Source organism: Rhinolophus sinicus, chromosome 16 (assembly GCF_057876585.1).
Source record: "Rhinolophus sinicus isolate RSI-liver-muscle chromosome 16, RSI-T2T, whole genome shotgun sequence".
Lineage (NCBI taxonomy): Eukaryota > Metazoa > Chordata > Mammalia > Chiroptera > Rhinolophidae > Rhinolophus > Rhinolophus sinicus.
In genome coordinates, this window is record NC_142516.1 from 84,340,064 (window position 1) to 84,358,106 (window position 18,043).

General features: G+C 38.1%; 1 protein-coding gene across 11 annotated transcripts in view; it reads left to right on the forward strand.

Moving 5' to 3' along the window:
* Positions 1 to 18,043, forward strand: part of ZNF484 (zinc finger protein 484) — a 60,629-nt gene that overhangs the window by 18,243 nt on the left and 24,343 nt on the right. For 7 of the 11 annotated variants that reach the window (XM_088792841.1, XM_088792844.1, XM_088792842.1 and 4 more), the window contains one exon: positions 5,201 to 5,245. The exons of the other annotated variants lie outside the window; for them this stretch is intronic. In XM_088792841.1, the coding sequence (XP_088648967.1) occupies positions 5,231 to 5,245 (15 nt within the window). In that variant the 5' untranslated portion in view covers positions 5,201 to 5,230. The remainder of the gene's footprint in view (positions 1 to 5,200; positions 5,246 to 18,043) is intronic. 11 annotated transcript variants of the gene reach the window in all.

The window sequence follows — 18,043 nt, forward strand, 5'->3', positions numbered from 1 at the left end:
TCTGATTGCTCTGGCAAGGACTTCCAACACTATGTTGAAAAGCAGAGGTGATAGGGGACAGCCCTGTCGTGTTCCTGAACGTAGAGCAAAGGGCTTCAGTTTTTCTCCATTAATTAATGAGATTAGCAGAGGGCTTGTCATATATGGCCTTTATTATGTTAAGGTATTTTCCTTCTATACGCATTTTATTAATTGTTTTAATCATAAATGGATGTTGTATCTTGTCAAATGCTTTTTCTGCATCAATTGATATAATCATATGATTTTTGTCCTTTATTTTGTTTATGTGATGTATCACATTGATGGATTTGCGTATGTTGAACCATCCTTGTGCCCCGGGGATGAACCCCACTTGGTCGTGATGAATAATCTTTTTAATGCATTGTTGTATTCGATTTGCTAGAATTTTATTTAGGATTTTTGCATCTGTATTCATCAGAGATATTGGTCTGTAGTTTTCTTTTTTTGTGCTGTCCTTGCCAGGTTTTGGTATCAGGGTAATGTTGGCCTCATAAAATGAGTTAGGGAGTACTGTCTCTTCTTCAATTTTTTGGAAGAGTTTGTGCAGGATTGGTATTAGATCCTCTTTGAAGGTTTGGTAGAATTCACTAGTGAAGCCATCTGGTCCCAGACTTTTGCTTTTGGGAAGGTTTTGGATGACTGATTCAATTTCGTTACTGGTGATCGGTCTGTTTAGATTTTCCAGTTCTTCATGGTTCAGCCTTGGAAGGGTATATGTTTCTAAGAACTTGTCCATCTCTTCTAGGTTGTTGAATTTGGTGGCATATAGTCCTTCATAGTATTCTTGGATGATCCTTTGTATTTCTGTGGTGTCTGTGATAACTTCCCCTTTTACGTTTCTGATTTTGTTAATCAGTGTCTTCTCTCTTTTTATCTTAGTAAGTGTAGCCAAGGTTTTGTCAATTTTGTTAATCTTTTCAAAGAACCAGCTCTTTGTCACATTAATTTTTTCTATTGTCTTTTTGTTCTCTATTTCATTTAGTTCTGCTCTAATTTTTGTTATTTCCTTTCTTCTGCTGACCTTGGGTTTTACTTGTTCTTCTTTTTCTAGTTCTTTAAGGTGTAACATGAGGTTATTTATTTAGGAGTTTTCTTGTTTCTTGAGATAGGCCTGTAATGAGATAAATTTCCCTCTTAAAACTGCTTTCGCTGCATCCCAAAAATTTTGGTGGGATGTATTTTCATTGTCATTTGTTTCTATGTATCTTTTGATCTCTCCTCTAATTTCTTCTTTGACCCAGTCCTTCTTTAAAAGTATGTTGTTTAATCTCCATGTATTTGTGTTTTTCCCCGCTTTCTTTTTACAGTTGATATCCAATTTCAAAGCCTTGTGATCAGAGAATATGCATGGTATGATTTCAATCTTCTTAAATTTGTTGAGACTGATTTTATGTCCCAATATATGGTCTATCCTTGAGAATATTCCATGTACACTAGAAAAGAATGTATAGTCTGATGTTTTAGGATGAAGTGCTCTATAAATGTCAATTATGTCCATTTCATCTAATGTGTCATTTAGGGCTACTATTTCGTTATTTATTTTCTGTTTGGATGATCTATCCATAGCTGTCAATGATGTATTTAAGTCCCCTAGTATAATTGTGTTTTGGTCAATTTCTCCCTTTAGTTGTGTTAGTAGTTGCTTGGTGTATTTCGGTGCTCCCTGATTGGGGGCATAAATATTGATGACTGTTATGTCTTCTTGTTGTACAGTCCCCTTCACCATTATGAAATGTCCATCTTTGTCTCTTGTTATCTTTTTCACCTTGAAGTCTGTTTCATCTGATATCATTATGGCTACACCTGATTTTCTCTGGGTACCATTTGCTTGGAGTGTCAATTTCCACCCTTTCACTTTGAGTCTATGCTTGTCCTTGTAGCTGAGATGTGTCTCTTGGAGACAGCATATGGTTGGGTTTAGTTTTTTGATCCAATCTGCTACTCTGTGCCTTTTTATTGGTGAGTTCAGTCCATTTACATTTAGGGTGATTATTGATATGTGAGGATTTCCTGTCATTCTATCTTTAGTTTTCTGGTAAGGCTGTGTCTCCATTGTTTCTTTGCCTTTTTGTTGTTGTCTGTTATTTCTTTTTTTTTTTTTTCTATTTTAAAATATTAACTTACTATATTTGCATCTTTGGGTGGATGAAACATAGATACATAGATAGTTTAATAACAGTTTGACAGTGGTATCATGCCACGGTCCACAGTGTTCTTGTCTTCACTGAACAATATGTCTTGCAGTTATTGGGCTAATACATTCCTTGTAGCAGCTGAATAATATTCTATTGTCCTACAGTAGTACCCCCCTTACCTGAGGTTTTGCTTTTCTTTTTTTTTTTTTTTTTTTTAATTAAATTTATTGGGGTGACAATTGTTAGTAAAATTACATAGATTTCAGGTGTACAATTCTGTATAACATCAGTTGTCTGTTATTTCTGTGTGGTGGTATTCTATGACGTTTCCCTCTGTTTCTTCTTTTATTTCAGTATATATTTCAGTTCTGGATTGTTTTTGAGTGGTTACCCTTAAGTTTATGTAAAAGAAAGTTTGATATTTAGAGTATTCCATTTTCTTCAGCACGCTTACTTTCTCCATTCCCATATTCCGGTTCAGGCCTTTACTCTCCCCCTTTTTGAGTTTTGGTTGCCACAAATTGTCCCTGTTGATGGTGGTCGAATAGCCTCCTTTAGTGTTTCTTGTAGTGCAGGTCGTGTATTAGAAAATTCCCTCAGCCTCTGTATGTCTGGAAAGGTCTTTATTCCTCCTTCATATCTAAAGGATATCTTTGCTGGATATATTATTCTTGGCTCATGATTTCTCTCTTTCAATAGTTTGAATATTTGGTTTCACTCCCTCCTGGCTTGTAGAGTTTCTGCTGAAAAATCTGATGATAATCTAATGGGCTTTCCTTTGTAAGTTACCGTCTTCTTTTCCCTGGCTGCCTTGAGGATTCTTTCTTTGTCGTTGATTTTAGACAGCTTCAATACAATGTGCCTTGGAGAAGGCCTGTTGGGATTGAGGTAACTAGGTGTTCTATTTGCTTCTTGGATTCGAGGGTCCAGTTCTGTCCACAAGGTTGGGAAGTTCTCATCGACAGTTCATTTGAATATATTCTCTGTTCCCTTCTCTCTTTCTTCTCCTTCTGGTGTGCCCATTATTCTTATATTGCTCTTTCTGATGGAGTCAGAAAGTTCTTGTAGAGTTCTTTCATTTCTTTTAAGTCTCAAGTCTCTTTCTTCTTCTATCTGTGTCATTTCCAGGTTTCTATCTTCGATGTCACTGATTCTTTGCTCCATCTGGTCAACTCTACTACCTAAGCTGGTTATTTCATTCTTAATTTCTTCTTGAGTTCTTAATCTCCAGAAATTCTATTTGGTTCTTTTTTAAGATTTCAATCTCTTTCGTAAAATGCTCATGCTGTTCTTTGATTGAGTTTCTGAGTTCATTTAACTGCCTATCTGTGTTTTCTTGTATCGCGTTGAGTTTTTTCAGAACTGCAATCTTGAATTCTCTGTCATTTAAGTCACATATTTCTGTATCTTTAAGTGCCTTCCCTGGAGATTTTTCACTTTCTTTCTGAGCTATCTTGTTGCCTTGGTTATTCATGGCGATTACTGGTTTACTATTTCTCTTCCTAGACATCTACAGGAGTGACTTCTGCAACAGGTTGATAGGAAGAGGTCTTTCTTTTGTTTTCCAGTACTTGTTGGTAGAATGTTTTATTATTTCTCCAACTGCAATTTATTTTTCTTCTCCCACACGGTAGTGCTATGTTTTCTCTGCACTATTCCTGCTTCTCACACAATGGGGGGATTCCCTGGGAGACGGGCTTCTCCTCTGTTAATAGTTCGTCTGGGTCACAGGGCGCAGTGTCCCGGTGAGTATGCGGAGAGCTTTTGATGTTCCAAAGCTCTTCCAGCTCCTGATTCAGAGCCCGTATGTTTCATCAGTTCTGTTTACTCCTGCAGGGATCCGCCCAGATAGGTGGGGTCAGGGGCGGGGTGAGTTGTGAGAGGTGGCCCAGAGCAATGGCGGCGACCACCACCACAGCCGGTCCTGCTTCCACAGCTCTCTCCCCTTTGCCGGAACTGGTTGGGCTGTGAATTTGTGTCTGCGGGCCACAGTTTTCAAATATAGCAAATTTTCTGTTGTTTTGATCTGACGCTGCTACTGTTTCGCTTCTAGCACCGGGCAGGTGGGGGCGGGGCGAGCTCTGGGAGGGGAGGGAGGGGGCGGCTAGTCTCAGTGCCTAAGGCTCCATTCTCTGCTCGGCAGTGCGGGCTTAAACCACCGTTTTCAGCCTTTTTCCCTCAGTCTTTTCTCCGAGGTCTCTGCCGTGAGCGTTGGGTTCAGCCGTGTTATATGCTGTCCCCTCAGCCCTGTGGGCCACAAGCGGAGCCCTAGCAGTCCGAGTTCTTCCCTCTCCCGCAGCTGCGGTAGTTCCGGGAAGCAGCGAGCTCGGCGCACTGAGCTGGGTCTGCGTCCTGCGCCCGCGCGGCTCCGTCTCCGTGCACTTCTCCCTTTCCTCCTCCCTCCACTTGCGCGAATCTCCCACCTGTAGGTGATTTCAGTCGGTAGTGGGCCTCTTCGTGTTGCCTGTCTGCTGTGCAGGGAGTCCTTTGTGGAGTTTTTGTTGTTCGATTCTTTGTAAATTCCAGGGGAGCTTTACAGAGGCTCACCTCACGCCGCCATTTTTCTGGAAAAACACATCTTATTTTAATAGTCAAAAAAGTCTCCCAGAGAGATTGCAAAAAGGTGTGGATACATATATGACAATAATAATAATAATTTTAAAAAATGGAAAGATCCTCTTAGCTGGAGAAAGATGTAAATCGTTTGGTCTAAAACTATAAAAATCTCCAAAATTACGCCTCAATGGGCACCCAGGTGGCAAACAGAGCACTCTCCCACGTCTGTCCGATACCACACTCCCTTGTCAAGTTGATATAGTCCTGCTGGTGAAGCGGTCCGGCGGGCTCAGAGGGTGCAAGAGGGCGTTGCCTGGAGGTGCTGGAGAAACCAGTCTGCTGGGTCCCAGGTTCAGCACTGACAGCACAGGGACAGCACCAGCTCCTTTTACCTCCAGTTTGTCTCACTCACTGCGATGTGTGTTTTCATGTGTGACATTGGCATACTTCCTTCTTTCATGTGTCCCTCTGTCTAACTGTTTTCTCAGATCTGTGCCCTTTTCTCAGAAGAGCTAGAAATGACCAAGTCCCTGGTGAGTTCTTATTTATTCATATATTTGTTTGTTGCTTTCTTTATTTTCTAGTGAATTGTACAAAGCATCTAATAACCCATATAGTAAGTTGCACCTACAATAAATAAAAACTAAGATCAGAGAAAATAAGGAAGAGACTGTAAACTTCAAGTCAAGCATGGATTATATTAATAGATATATGAGTTGTGTGGTTTCACATAATTATGAATTGTAAACTTGCCTCTGATTTTCCTGAAAGACAGCAGTAATGAAAATGAGACAAATGGTTTATATTGTTGACAAGTAATTTATTTCATCTATAGTAAAGATTTCCTACTTCTTGATGTTTGAGAAAATTTTGATAGATCTTTGGATGGATAGAGACAAAACAGGGTTTTCAACAATCTTGTTAGAAGTGAACTGTCAGGTTTTTCTTGTCTTATAAAGCAGTGTTTCTCACACTCGCATATGACTTGGGATTCTGATTTAGCAGGGCTGGGATTCCCATGTGATACCAATATTGCTTGTCCAAGGACTGTGTTGTGAAGGAAAGTTTTGAAGCTTTACCATGAACAGGTGTTGAATTTTGTCAGATGCTTATTCTGCATCAATTGACATAGTCATGTAATTTTAATTCTTTAGCCTATTGCTATGGTAGATTACATTGATTGATTATCAAATATTGAGCAAGACTTGCAACACTTGAATAAATCTCACTTGGTCATGGCATATACGTTTTATATATTTGTATTAATATTTTGTTAAGGATTTTTATATCATATTTATGAGGGATATTGATGTATTTTTTTCTTTTATTATTACTATGTATGGATGAAAGTCATAGCTCCCATTTTGTTTTTTCCCACACCACCCCATTGGAGTATGAAGGGGCACCTCCTTTCAGCCAGGCAAAACTGGGATTCTAGGCTACCCACTGGGTCTTTACTGATGCATGTGGCTTCAGGCCCAAAGTTTTTTGTCTGTCTGTCTGTTTGTTTTTAATCTGTTGTGTTTGGCTGGAGTATGTTTTGTTAAAAGTTTTCTGCCTTTCTGGGTTGCCCCTTCCTGGTCTTTTAGCTAGAGAGAGCAGACTTTTCTTGAGCTTTTTTTGTATGTATTTGTTGGTGTTTCTGGTTTACAGGCTTTTCTAGCAAGGGTCCTCAGAAGTGAAAAAGGGAGGCAGGAGGGACAGAGTCAGGGATAGATTTGAAGATGCTACTCTGCTGCCTTTGGAGCTAGAGGAAGTGGACATGAGCCTCTAGAAGTTGGACAAGGCATGGAAATGGATTCTCCCTTAGAGCCTCCAGAAGGAACGCAGCCCTGCCAATACCTTGAATTTAAGCCGATAAGACCCATTTTGAAATGTTGATATCCAGAACTGTAAGAAAATAAATTTGTGTTGTTTTAGGTTTATGGTGATTTGTAATAGCAGCAATGGGAAACCTGGAAGTGGAGTGATGCTTTAATAAATACCTAAAGATGTGGAAGTGGCTTTGGGATTTTGTAATGGGTAGAAACTTTTAAGAAATTTGAAGAGCATGATAGCAAGAGCCTAAATTTCCTTGAACAGACCGGTAATAGAAATATGCATCTTAACGACCTACTAAAGGACTCAGAAGGAAATTAGGAACACAGTGAAAAAAAAAAAGTATGTTGTTTTACAGAAATTATCCTAAACAGACTAGTGATAGAACTATAGATGTTAAAGGTGCTGCTGGTGGAGACTCAGAAGGAAATGAGAAACATGTTCATTGGAAACTGGAGGAAAGGGCATCTCTGTTATGTAGGGGCAGAAAGCTTAGCTGAGTTTTGTCCTGCAGTTATGTGGAAAGCAGATTTGTCAATGATGAACTGGATATTTCTCTGAGATTTCCAAGCAAAGGTTTGAAGATGTAGCCAGGTTTTTTTCTTCCTGCTTATAGTAAATTATGAGAGTTAAGAGATAGATTGAGGGAAAGAACTGCTCAGCAAAAAGGAACAAGATGGTGATTTGGAAATTTTTCAGGCTATCAAGGTTCTAAAAGATGCTAAAATTACTTTCATTATCAGGAAAACGTGCTCTTGAGAGAGAGTTTTAAGTGAGGGAATTGAGATAGGTTTAACAGCAGGATACAGAATTACTGAAATGGAAGATGGTGGATAGATGTTTTGTGTATTTTTCTAGATTTTTGTAGGTAATTAGGAGAAATAGGGTAAAGTGCACTAAATCCATTTTCTTTTTTTTTTTTTTTTTTGGAACTATAAGCCTCAGTCTTTGTTTTAAACTTGAATGTTTAGTCCATTCACAGTTAATGTAATTACTGATATATTTGAATTTATACATGCCACTTCATTATTAGTTTTACATTCAAACCGTCTGTTTAATATTATTTTTTTAATTATTTCTTGACCTTTTAGATTATTCAGATTTTTATTTTTTCCCTTTTTAACTTGTTTGTTAGCATTCTTTTGTTTGTTACTCTAGATGTTACAATATCTATGTTTAACTCATTTTATCACCTCAATAATTCTAGGATACTAAAAAATCTTAAGTTTGTTTACTGCCACTCACGTTGGCATTATTATGTTCATGCATTTAAATTCTACATATATTTTAAACTTTACAAGATATTATTGTTATTGTTCTGCATAGTTAGTATTTGCAGTTTTGTAAAGTGGGATTTGACGAGCTTCTTGAATGTTTGGGTTGATGTCATTCACTATCACTTCTTAAAATATTGCTTCTGCCCCACATTCTCCCTTTTATCTTCTCGACTTTAATATTTTATTTTCGCTATGTCGTATATGACAAATGTCACATGCTCTTGTGTTTGTTTTCTTTAAAATAAATCTCTGCTTCAGTTTGGATATTTTTCATTTGCTTGTTTTCCATTTTAGTAATTCTGTATTCTGCTGTTAAATCTATCTCTGTTCTTAATTTTAGATATTGTAATTCTGGGTTTTTGAATTTTTATTTGATTCTTTACGATACATTTCAATTATCTAATGAAATTCTCCATCTTTTTATCTAACTCCAATTCCTTATAGGAATGTTTATATTGAATATTCTTTCCTCTGGTTTTGGATATTCGGCTGTCTTCTGGGATTCTTTTTATTGTGTTAAACAGTATGTAAAGCATTATAAAAGTTCTGGATGATAGTTTCTTTCTCAACAGAGGATTCATTTTTCCCTTTGTTAGCAGATACAGTGAAGATGAACACCTTTATCTAACTGGGTGCTGTGTTATGTTGAATCAAGGCTGAGCCAAAGCCCTAATAAGACTCAGCCTACCTCTGGTTCACCCTGGCCATCCTGGATATGCTGCTGAGAGCCCAGTTTGTCCTCTGTGGACCCTTCTGGTGGATGCCCAACTCTGTCTGTTATCAGACAACTTAGTTTATTATTATTATTATTTTTGGTTTGCTTTTCAGAGGCTGTCTGCTTAAGTTTTTAACTAGCCTATAGTGCTCTAGCATTTGGCCAATGCCCTGAGGGGAGAACAGGTCACATGTTTGAATTCTCCTGGTTTCTCACTCAAGTTACTGGTTCAAAACTGAATTCTCACTTTTTGCCCACACCCAGACTTGGTAAATGCTCTCAGTGTAAAAGTGGCTGCATATGTTAGCTTAAATCTTCAAAGTTCTCTCTAGATTCATGACTGTAAAAACTTTTTAGTGCTTTCCAACAGATGATTTCAGTATGAGTATTTAATCTGGTATTTATAGTTATTCTTCGAAGAAACACTGGACTGCTACAATCTATTGTATCCCATCTGGAAATGGCAATACTTCAAAGAGCCTCCTTCACATTGTACAGTTTTCCCATTTAAAGTGTAGATTCAGTGGTTTTTAGTATATTCAGAGTTGTTCAATCATCATCACTTTAATAGAACATTTTCCTTACCCCTCTACTCCAAATTCATACCTTTTTTCACCCCCAAATCCTCCCATTCCCTCTAGCCTTAGGCAACCATTAATATTTTTGTCTCAATAGGTTTGCATGTTCTGTACATTTCATATAAATAAACTCATGCAATATGTGGTCTTACATGACTGGCTCCTTTCACTTAGCATGTTTTCAAGATTCATCCACATTGTAGCATGTATCAGAACTTCATTCTTTTTTTATGGCTGAATACTACTATATGGATTTACCACATTTTTATTATATTTTATTTATTTTTTAAAGAATTTTATTAAAATATAGCTAACATACAACATTATATCAGTTTCAGCTGTACACAATAGTTGTTCAATATTTATACACCTAAAAAAGTGATCATCAATCACCATAAGTCCAGTAACGATCTGACACCGTACCACACTGTAACAATATTATTGACTATATTCCTTATGCATATTTTATGTCCCCATGACTTATTTCTTTTATACCTGGAAATTTGAAACTTTTATTCCCCTTCACTTCCCCCCATTTTAAAAAATTTTCAATTACAGTTGACATTCAATATTATTTTGTATTAATTTCAAGTGTACAGCATAGTGGTTAGACATTATATAATTTAGGAAGTGATCCCCTGACTAGTCTCATACTCACATGGCACTATACGTACTGTGTTTCCCTGAAAATAAGACCTAGCTGGACCATCAGCTCTAATGCATCTTTTGGAGCAAAAATTAATATAAGACCCAGTATTTATATTATATTTTATTATATTATATTGTATTGTATTGTATTATAGTATAGTATAGTATAGTATATTATATTATATTATATTATATTATATTATATTATATTATATTATATTATATAGACCGGGTCTTATAGTAAAATAAGTCTGGGTCTTATATTAATTTTTGCTCCAAAAACCGCATTAGAACTGATGGTCCAGCTAGGTCTTACTTTTGGGGAAACATGGTAGTTATTACCATATCATTGACTATATTTCCTTTGCTTTACTTTACATCCCCATGACTATTTTGTGACCACCAATTTGTATTTCTTAATCCCTTCACCTTTTTCACCCTGTCCCCCAATCCCCCTCCCATCTATCACCCCAATAAATCTAGTACCCATTTGACACCATGCATACTTATTACAATATTATTGACTATATTCCTTGTGCTATACCTTACATTCCCATGACTACTTTGTAACCACCAATCTGTACTTCTTAATTCCTTCCCCTCTTTCAACTACCCCCAAATCCCCTTCTGTGTGGCAACCGTCAAAATCTTCTCTGTACCTATGAGTTTGTTTCTGTTTTGTTTGTTTGTTTAATTTGTTCTTTAGATTCCACATGTAAGCAAAATCACATTGCATCTGTTTCACTCTGTCTGACATACTCCATTCATCATAATACTGTCCAAATCCATCCATGCCACTGCAGATGGCAAGAACCCATTCCCTTCCATGGCTGAGCAATATTTCACTGTATATATATATATATATATATATACTACCTCCGCTTTATACATTCATCCATTGATGAACACCCAGGCTGCCTCCGTGTCTTGGTCATTGTAAAAATAATGCTGCAGTGAACATGTGGATGCACATGTCCCCTCGAAGTAGCACTTTGGGTTTCCTCAGCTAAGTACCCAGAGTGGGATTACTGGGTCCTTTGTTTCTTGTTATAGCCTGTTTTGTCTGGAATAAGTATTCCTACCCCAGGTATTTGTTTGTTTGTTTGTTTGTTTTATTTCCATTTTCATGAAATATCTTTTTTCATCCTTTTACTTTCAGTCTATGTGCCTTTCGATCTTAAGTGAGTCTTTTGTAGACAGCATATGTAAGGGTCTTATTTTCCTATCCATTCAGCCACCTGATCATTTTTTTTTTTTAATTTTATTAAATTTATTGGGGTGACAATTGTTAGTAAAATTACATAGATTTCAGGTGTACAATTCTGTATTACATCATCTATAAATCCCATTGTGTGTTCATCACCCAGAGTCAGTTCTCCTTCCATCACCATATATTCGATCCCCCTTACCCTCATCTCCCACCCCCCACCCCCCACCCCCACCCCCCTTACCCTCTGGCAACCACCAAACCATTGTCTGTGTCTATGAGTTTCTGTTTCTCATTTGTTTGTCTTGTTCTTTTGTTGCTTTTGGTTTATATACCACATATCACTGAAATCACATGGTTCTCTGCTTTTTCTGTCTGACTTATTTCGCTCAGCATTACACTCTCAAGATCCATCCATGTTGTCACAAATGTTCCTATATCATCTTTTCTTACCGCCGAATAGTATTCCATTGTGTATATATACCACAACTTCTTCATCCATTCATCTATCGAAGGACATTTTGGTTGTTTCCATGTCTTGGCCACCGTAAACAAAGCTGCAATGAGCATTGGAGCACACGTGTCTTTATCTCTAAATGTTTTCAGATTTTTTGGGTAGATACCCAGGAGAGGGATTGCTGGGTCATATGGCAATTCTATTCGTAATATTTTGAGGAACCTCCACACCGCCTTCCATAACGGCTGCACCAGTCTGCATTCCCACCAACAGTGTATGAGGGTTCCTTTTTCTCCACAGCCTCTCCAACATTTGTTACTATTTGTCTTGTTGATGATCGACATTCTGACTGGGGTGAGGTGATATCTCATTGTGGGATGATTAGTGATGTTGAGCATTTTTTCATATGTCTATTTGCCATTTGTATGTCCTCTTTGGAGAAATGTCTCTTCAAGTCCTCTGCCCATTTTTCAATTGGGTTGTTTGTTTTTTTGTTGTTGAGTTGCATGACTTCCTTGTATATTCTGGATACTAGCCCCTTATCGGAGGCACTGTTTGCAAAAATCTTCTCCCATTCACTTGGTGGCCTCTTTATTTTGTCAATGGTTTCTTCTGCTGTGCAGAAGCTTTTAAGTTTCATATAGTCCCATTCGTTTATTTTAGCTTTTACTTCCATTGCCTTTGGAGTCAAGTTCATAAAATGCTCTTTGAACCCAAGGTCCATAAGTTTAGTACCTATGTTTTCTTCTATGCAGTTTATTGTGTCAGGTCTTATGCTTAAGTCTTTGATCCATTTTGAATTAACTTTGGTACATGGTGACAAATAGCAGTCCAGTTTCATTCTTTTGCACGTGGCTATCCAATTCTCCCAGCACCATTTATTGAAGAGGCTGTCTTTGCTCCATTGTATGTTTTTAGGTTCTTTGTCAAAAATTATCTGTCCATATTTATGTGGTTTTATTTCTGGGTTCTCAATTCTATTCCATTGGTCTATGTGTCTGTTTTTCTGCCAATACCATGCTGTTTTGATGATTGTCGGCCTGTAGTACAAGCCAAAGTCAGGAAGTGTGATACCTCCATTATTGTTCTTTTTCCTTAAGATTGCTTTGGCTATTCGGGGTCTTTTGTGGTTCCAAACAAATCTGATGATTTTTTGTTCTATTTCTTTAAAATATGCCATTGGGATTTTGATGGGGATTGCATTGAATCTGTATATTGCTTTGGGTAATATGGCCACTTTAACTATGTTGATTCTTCCAATCCATGAGCACGGAATGTCTTTCCATTTCTTGGTGTCTTCTTCAATTTCTTTCAAAAGTGTCTTATAGTTTTCAGCATATAGGTCTTTCACATCCTTGGTTAAGTTTATTCCTAGGTATTTTATTCTTTTTGCTGCAATTGCAAAAGGAATTGTTTTTTGTATTTCTTTTTCTGAGATTTCATTGTTAGTATATAGGAAGGCAATGGACTTTTGTGCGTTGATTTTGTAGCCAGCAACTTTACTGTATTCGTTGATTGTTTCTAATAGCTTTTTGGTGGAGTCTTTAGGGTTTTCTATATATAGCATCATGTCATCTGCAAGGAGTGATAATTTAACTTCTTCATTCCCAATTTGGATGCCTTTTATTTCTTTCTCTTGTCTGATTGCTCTGGCAAGGACTTCCAACACTATGTTGAAAAGCAGAGGTGATAGGGGACAGCCCTGTCGTGTTCCTGAACGTAGAGCAAAGGGCTTCAGTTTTTCTCCATTAATTAATGAGATTAGCAGAGGGCTTGTCATATATGGCCTTTATTATGTTAAGGTATTTTCCTTCTATACGCATTTTATTAATTGTTTTAATCATAAATGGATGTTGTATCTTGTCAAATGCTTTTTCTGCATCAATTGATATAATCATATGATTTTTGTCCTTTAGTTTGTTTATGTGATGTATCATATTGATGGATTTGCGTATGTTGAACCATCCTTGTGCCCCGGGGATGAACCCCACTTGGTCGTGATGAATAATCTTTTTAATGCATTGTTGTATTCGATTTGCTAGAATTTTATTTAGGATTTTTGCATCTGTATTCATCAGAGATATTGGTCTGTAGTTTTCTTTTTTTGTGCTGTCCTTGCCAGGTTTTGGTATCAGGGTAATGTTGGCCTCATAAAATGAGTTAGGGAGTACTGTCTCTTCTTCAATTTTTTGGAAGAGTTTGTGCAGGATTGGTATTAGATCCTCTTTGAAGGTTTGGTAGAATTCACTAGTGAAGCCATCTGGTCCCAGACTTTTGCTTTTGGGAAGGTTTTGGATGACTGATTCAATTTCGTTACTGGTGATCGGTCTGTTTAGATTTTCCAGTTCTTCATGGTTCAGCCTTGGAAGGGTATATGTTTCTAAGAACTTGTCCATCTCTTCTAGGTTGTTGAATTTGGTGGCATATAGTCCTTCATAGTATTCTTGGATGATCCTTTGTATTTCTGTGGTGTCTGTGATAACTTCCCCTTTTACGTTTCTGATTTTGTTAATCAGTGTCTTCTCTCTTTTTATCTTAGTAAGTGTAGCCAAGGTTTTGTCAATTTTGTTAATCTTTTCAAAGAACCAGCTCTTTGTCACATTAATTTTTTCTATTGTCTTTTTGTTCTCTATTTCATTTAGTTCTGCTCTAATTTTTGTTATTTCCTTTCTTCTGCTGACCTTGGGTTTTACTTGTTCTTCTTTTTCTAGTTCTTTAAGGTGTAACATGAGGTTATTTATTTAGGAGTTTTCTTGTTTCTTGAGATAGGCCTGTAATGAGATAAATTTCCCTCTTAAAACTGCTTTCGCTGCATCTCAAAAATTTTGGTGGGATGTATTTTCATTGTCATTTGTTTCTATGTATCTTTTGATCTCTCCTCTAATTTCTTCTTTGACCCAGTCCTTCTTTAAAAGTATGTTGTTTAATCTCCATGTATTTGTGTTTTTCCCCGCTTTCTTTTTACAGTTGATATCCAATTTCAAAGCCTTGTGATCAGAGAATATGCATGGTATGATTTCAATCTTCTTAAATTTGTTGAGATTGATTTTATGTCCCAATATATGGTCTATCCTTGAGAATGTTCCATGTACACTAGAAAAGAATGTATAGTCTGATGTTTTAGGATGAAGTGCTCTATAAATGTCAATTATGTCCATTTCATCTAATGTGTCATTTAGGGCTACTATTTCGTTATTTATTTTCTGTTTGGATGATCTATCCATAGCTGTCAATGATGTATTTAAGTCCCCTAGTATAATTGTGTTTTGGTCAATTTCTCCCTTTAGTTGTGTTAGTAGTTGCTTGGTGTATTTCGGTGCTCCCTGATTGGGGGCATAAATATTGATGACTGTTATGTCTTCTTGTTGTACAGTCCCCTTCACCATTATGAAATGTCCATCTTTGTCTCTTGTTATCTTTTTCACCTTGAAGTCTGTTTCATCTGATATCATTATGGCTACACCTGATTTTCTCTGGGTACCATTTGCTTGGAGTGTCAATTTCCACCCTTTCACTTTGAGTCTATGCTTGTCCTTGTAGCTGAGATGTGTCTCCTGGAGACAGCATATGGTTGGGTTTAGTTTTTTGATCCAATCTGCTACTCTGTGCCTTTTTATTGGTGAGTTCAGTCCATTTACGTTTAGGGTGATTATTGATATGTGAGGATTTCCTGTCATTCTATCTTTAGTTTTCTGGTAAGGCTGTGTCTCCATTGTTTCTTTGCCTTTTTGTTGTTGTCTGTTATTTCTGTGTGGTGGTATTCTATGACGTTTCCCTCTGTTTCTTCTTTTATTTCAGTATATATTTCAGTTCTGGATTGTTTTTGAGTGGTTACCCTTAAGTTTATGTAAAAGAACGTTTGATATTTAGAGTATTCCATTTTCTTCAGCACGCTTACTTTCTCCATTCCCATATTCCGGTTCAGGCCTTTACTCTCCCCCTTTTTGAGTTTTGGTTGCCACAAATTGTCCCTGTTGGTGGTGGTCGAATAGCCTCCTTTAGTATGTCTTGTAGTGCAGGTCGTGTATTAGAAAATTCCCTCAGCTTCTGTATGTCTGGAAAGGTCTTTATTCCTCCTTCATATCTAAAGGATATCTTTGCTGGATATATTATTCTTGGCTCATGATTTCTCTCTTTCAATAGTTTGAATATTTGGTTTCACTCCCTCCTGGCTTGTAGAGTTTCTGCTGAAAAATCTGATGATAATCTAATGGGCTTTCCTTTGTAAGTTACCGTCTTCTTTTCCCTGGCTGCCTTGAGGATTCTTTCTTTGTCGTTGATTTTAGACAGCTTCAATACAATGTGCCTTGGAGAAGGCCTGTTGGGATTGAGGTAACTAGATGTTCTATTTGCTTCTTGGATTCGAGGGTTCAGTTCTGTCCACAAGGTTGGGAAGTTCTCATCGACAGTTCGTTTGAATATATTCTCTGTTCCCTTCTCTCTTTCTTCTCCTTCTGGTGTGCCCATTATTCTTATATTGCTCTTTCTGATGGAGTCAGAAAGTTCTTGTAGAGTTCTTTCATTTCTTTTAAGTCTCAAGTCTCTTTCTTCTTCTATCTGTGTCATTTCCAGGTTTCTATCTTCGATGTCACTGATTCTTTGCTCCATCTGGTCAACTCTACTACCTAAGCTGGTTATTTCATTCTTAATTTCTTCTTGAGTTCTTAATCTCCAGAAATTCTATTTGGTTCTTTTTTAAGATTTCAATCTCTTTCGTAAAATGCTCACACTGTTCTTTGATTGAGTTTCTGAGTTCCTTTAACTGCCTATCTGTGTTTTCTTGTATCTCGTTGAGTTTTTTCAGAACTGCAATCTTGAATTCTCTGTCATTTAAGTCACATATTTCTGTATCTTTAAGTGCCTTCCCTGGAGATTTTTCACTTTCTTTCTGAGCTATCTTGTTGCCTTGGTTATTCATGGCGATTACTGGTTTACTATTTCTCTTCCTAGACATCTACAGGAGTGACTTCTGCAACAGGTTGATAGGAAGAGGTCTTTCTTTTGTTTTCCAGTACTTGTTGGTAGAATGTTTTATTATTTCTCCAACTGCAATTTATTTTTCTTCTCCCACACGTTAGTGCTATGTTTTCTCTGCACTATTCCTGCTTCTCACACAATGGGGGGATTCCCTGGGAGACGGGCTTCTCCTCTGTTAATAGTTCATCTAGGTCACAGGGCGCAGTGTCCCGGTGGGTATGTGGAGAGCTTTTGATGTTCCAAAGCTCTTCCAGCTCCTGATTCAGAGCCCGTATGTTTCAGCAGTTCTGTTTACTCCTGCAGGGATCTGCCCAGATAGGTGGGGTCAGGGGCGGGGTGAGTTGTAAGAGGTGGCCCAGAGCCATGGCGGCGACCACCACCACAGCCGGTCCTGCTTCCACAGCTCCCTCCCCTTTGCCGGAACTGGTTGGGCTGTGAATTTGTGTCTGCGGGCCACAGTTCTCAAATATAGCAAATTTTCTGTTGTTTTGATCTGTCGCTGCTACTGTTTCACTTCTAGCACCGGGCAGGTGGGGGCGGGGCGAGCTCTGGGAGGGGAGGGAGGGGGCGGCTAGTCTCAGTGCCTAAAGCTTCCGTTCTCTGCTCGGCAGTGCGGGCTTAAACCACCGTTTTCAGCCTTTTTCCCTCAGTCTTTTCTCCGAGGTCTCTGCCGTGAGCGTTGGGTTCAGCCGTGTTATATGCTGCCCCCTCAGCCCTGTGGGCCACAAGCGGAGCCCTAGCAGTCCGATTTCTTCCCTCTCCCGCAGCTGCGGTAGCTCCGGGAAGCAGCGAGCTTCGCGCACTGAGCTGGGTCTGCGACCTGGGCCCGCGCGGCTCTGTCTCCGTGCACTTCTCCATTTCCTCCTCCCTCCACTCCCGCGAATCTCCCACCTGTAGGTGATTTCAGTCGGTAGTGGGCCTCTTCGTCTTGCCTGTCTGCTGTGCAGGGAGTCCTTTGTAGGGTTTTTGTTGTTCAATTCTTTGTAAATTCCAGGGGAGCTTTACAGAGGCTCACCTCACGCTGCCATTTTTCCGGAACTTCCCTGATCTTTTGATTGGAGCATTTAATCCATTTCCATTGAAAGTAATTATTGATAGATATGTAGTTATTGCCATTTTGTTATTCATTTTGTTTATGTATGTATGTATGTATGTATGTATGTATGTATGTATGTATGTATTTATTTATCATCTTAAGCCCCTTTTAGATTTTTTGTTATTCTAGTTTGGTGCAGATGAATTCCTTTTATTTTTTCTTGACTGGGAAGCTCTTCATCTGTCCTTCAATTCTAAATGATAGCTTCACAGGGTAGAATAATCTTGGGATAGGTCCTTGCTTTTGATCACTGAATATTTCCTGCCAGTCCTTCTGGCCTGCAAAGTTTCTGTTGAGAAATCAGCTGATAGTCTTATGGGAGTTCCCTTGTAGGTTACTAACTGCTTTTCTCTCGCTGCTTTTTAGGTTCTCTCTTTGTCTTTAACCTTTGGTATTTTAAGTATGATGTCGCTTGGTGTGGGCCTCTTTTGGTTCATCTTATTTGCGACTCTCTGCACTTCCTGGGCTTGTATATTTATTTCCTTCCTCAGATTAGGGAAGTTTTCTGTCATTATTTCTTCACATAGTTTTTCAATTCTTTGGTTTCTCTCTTCTCCT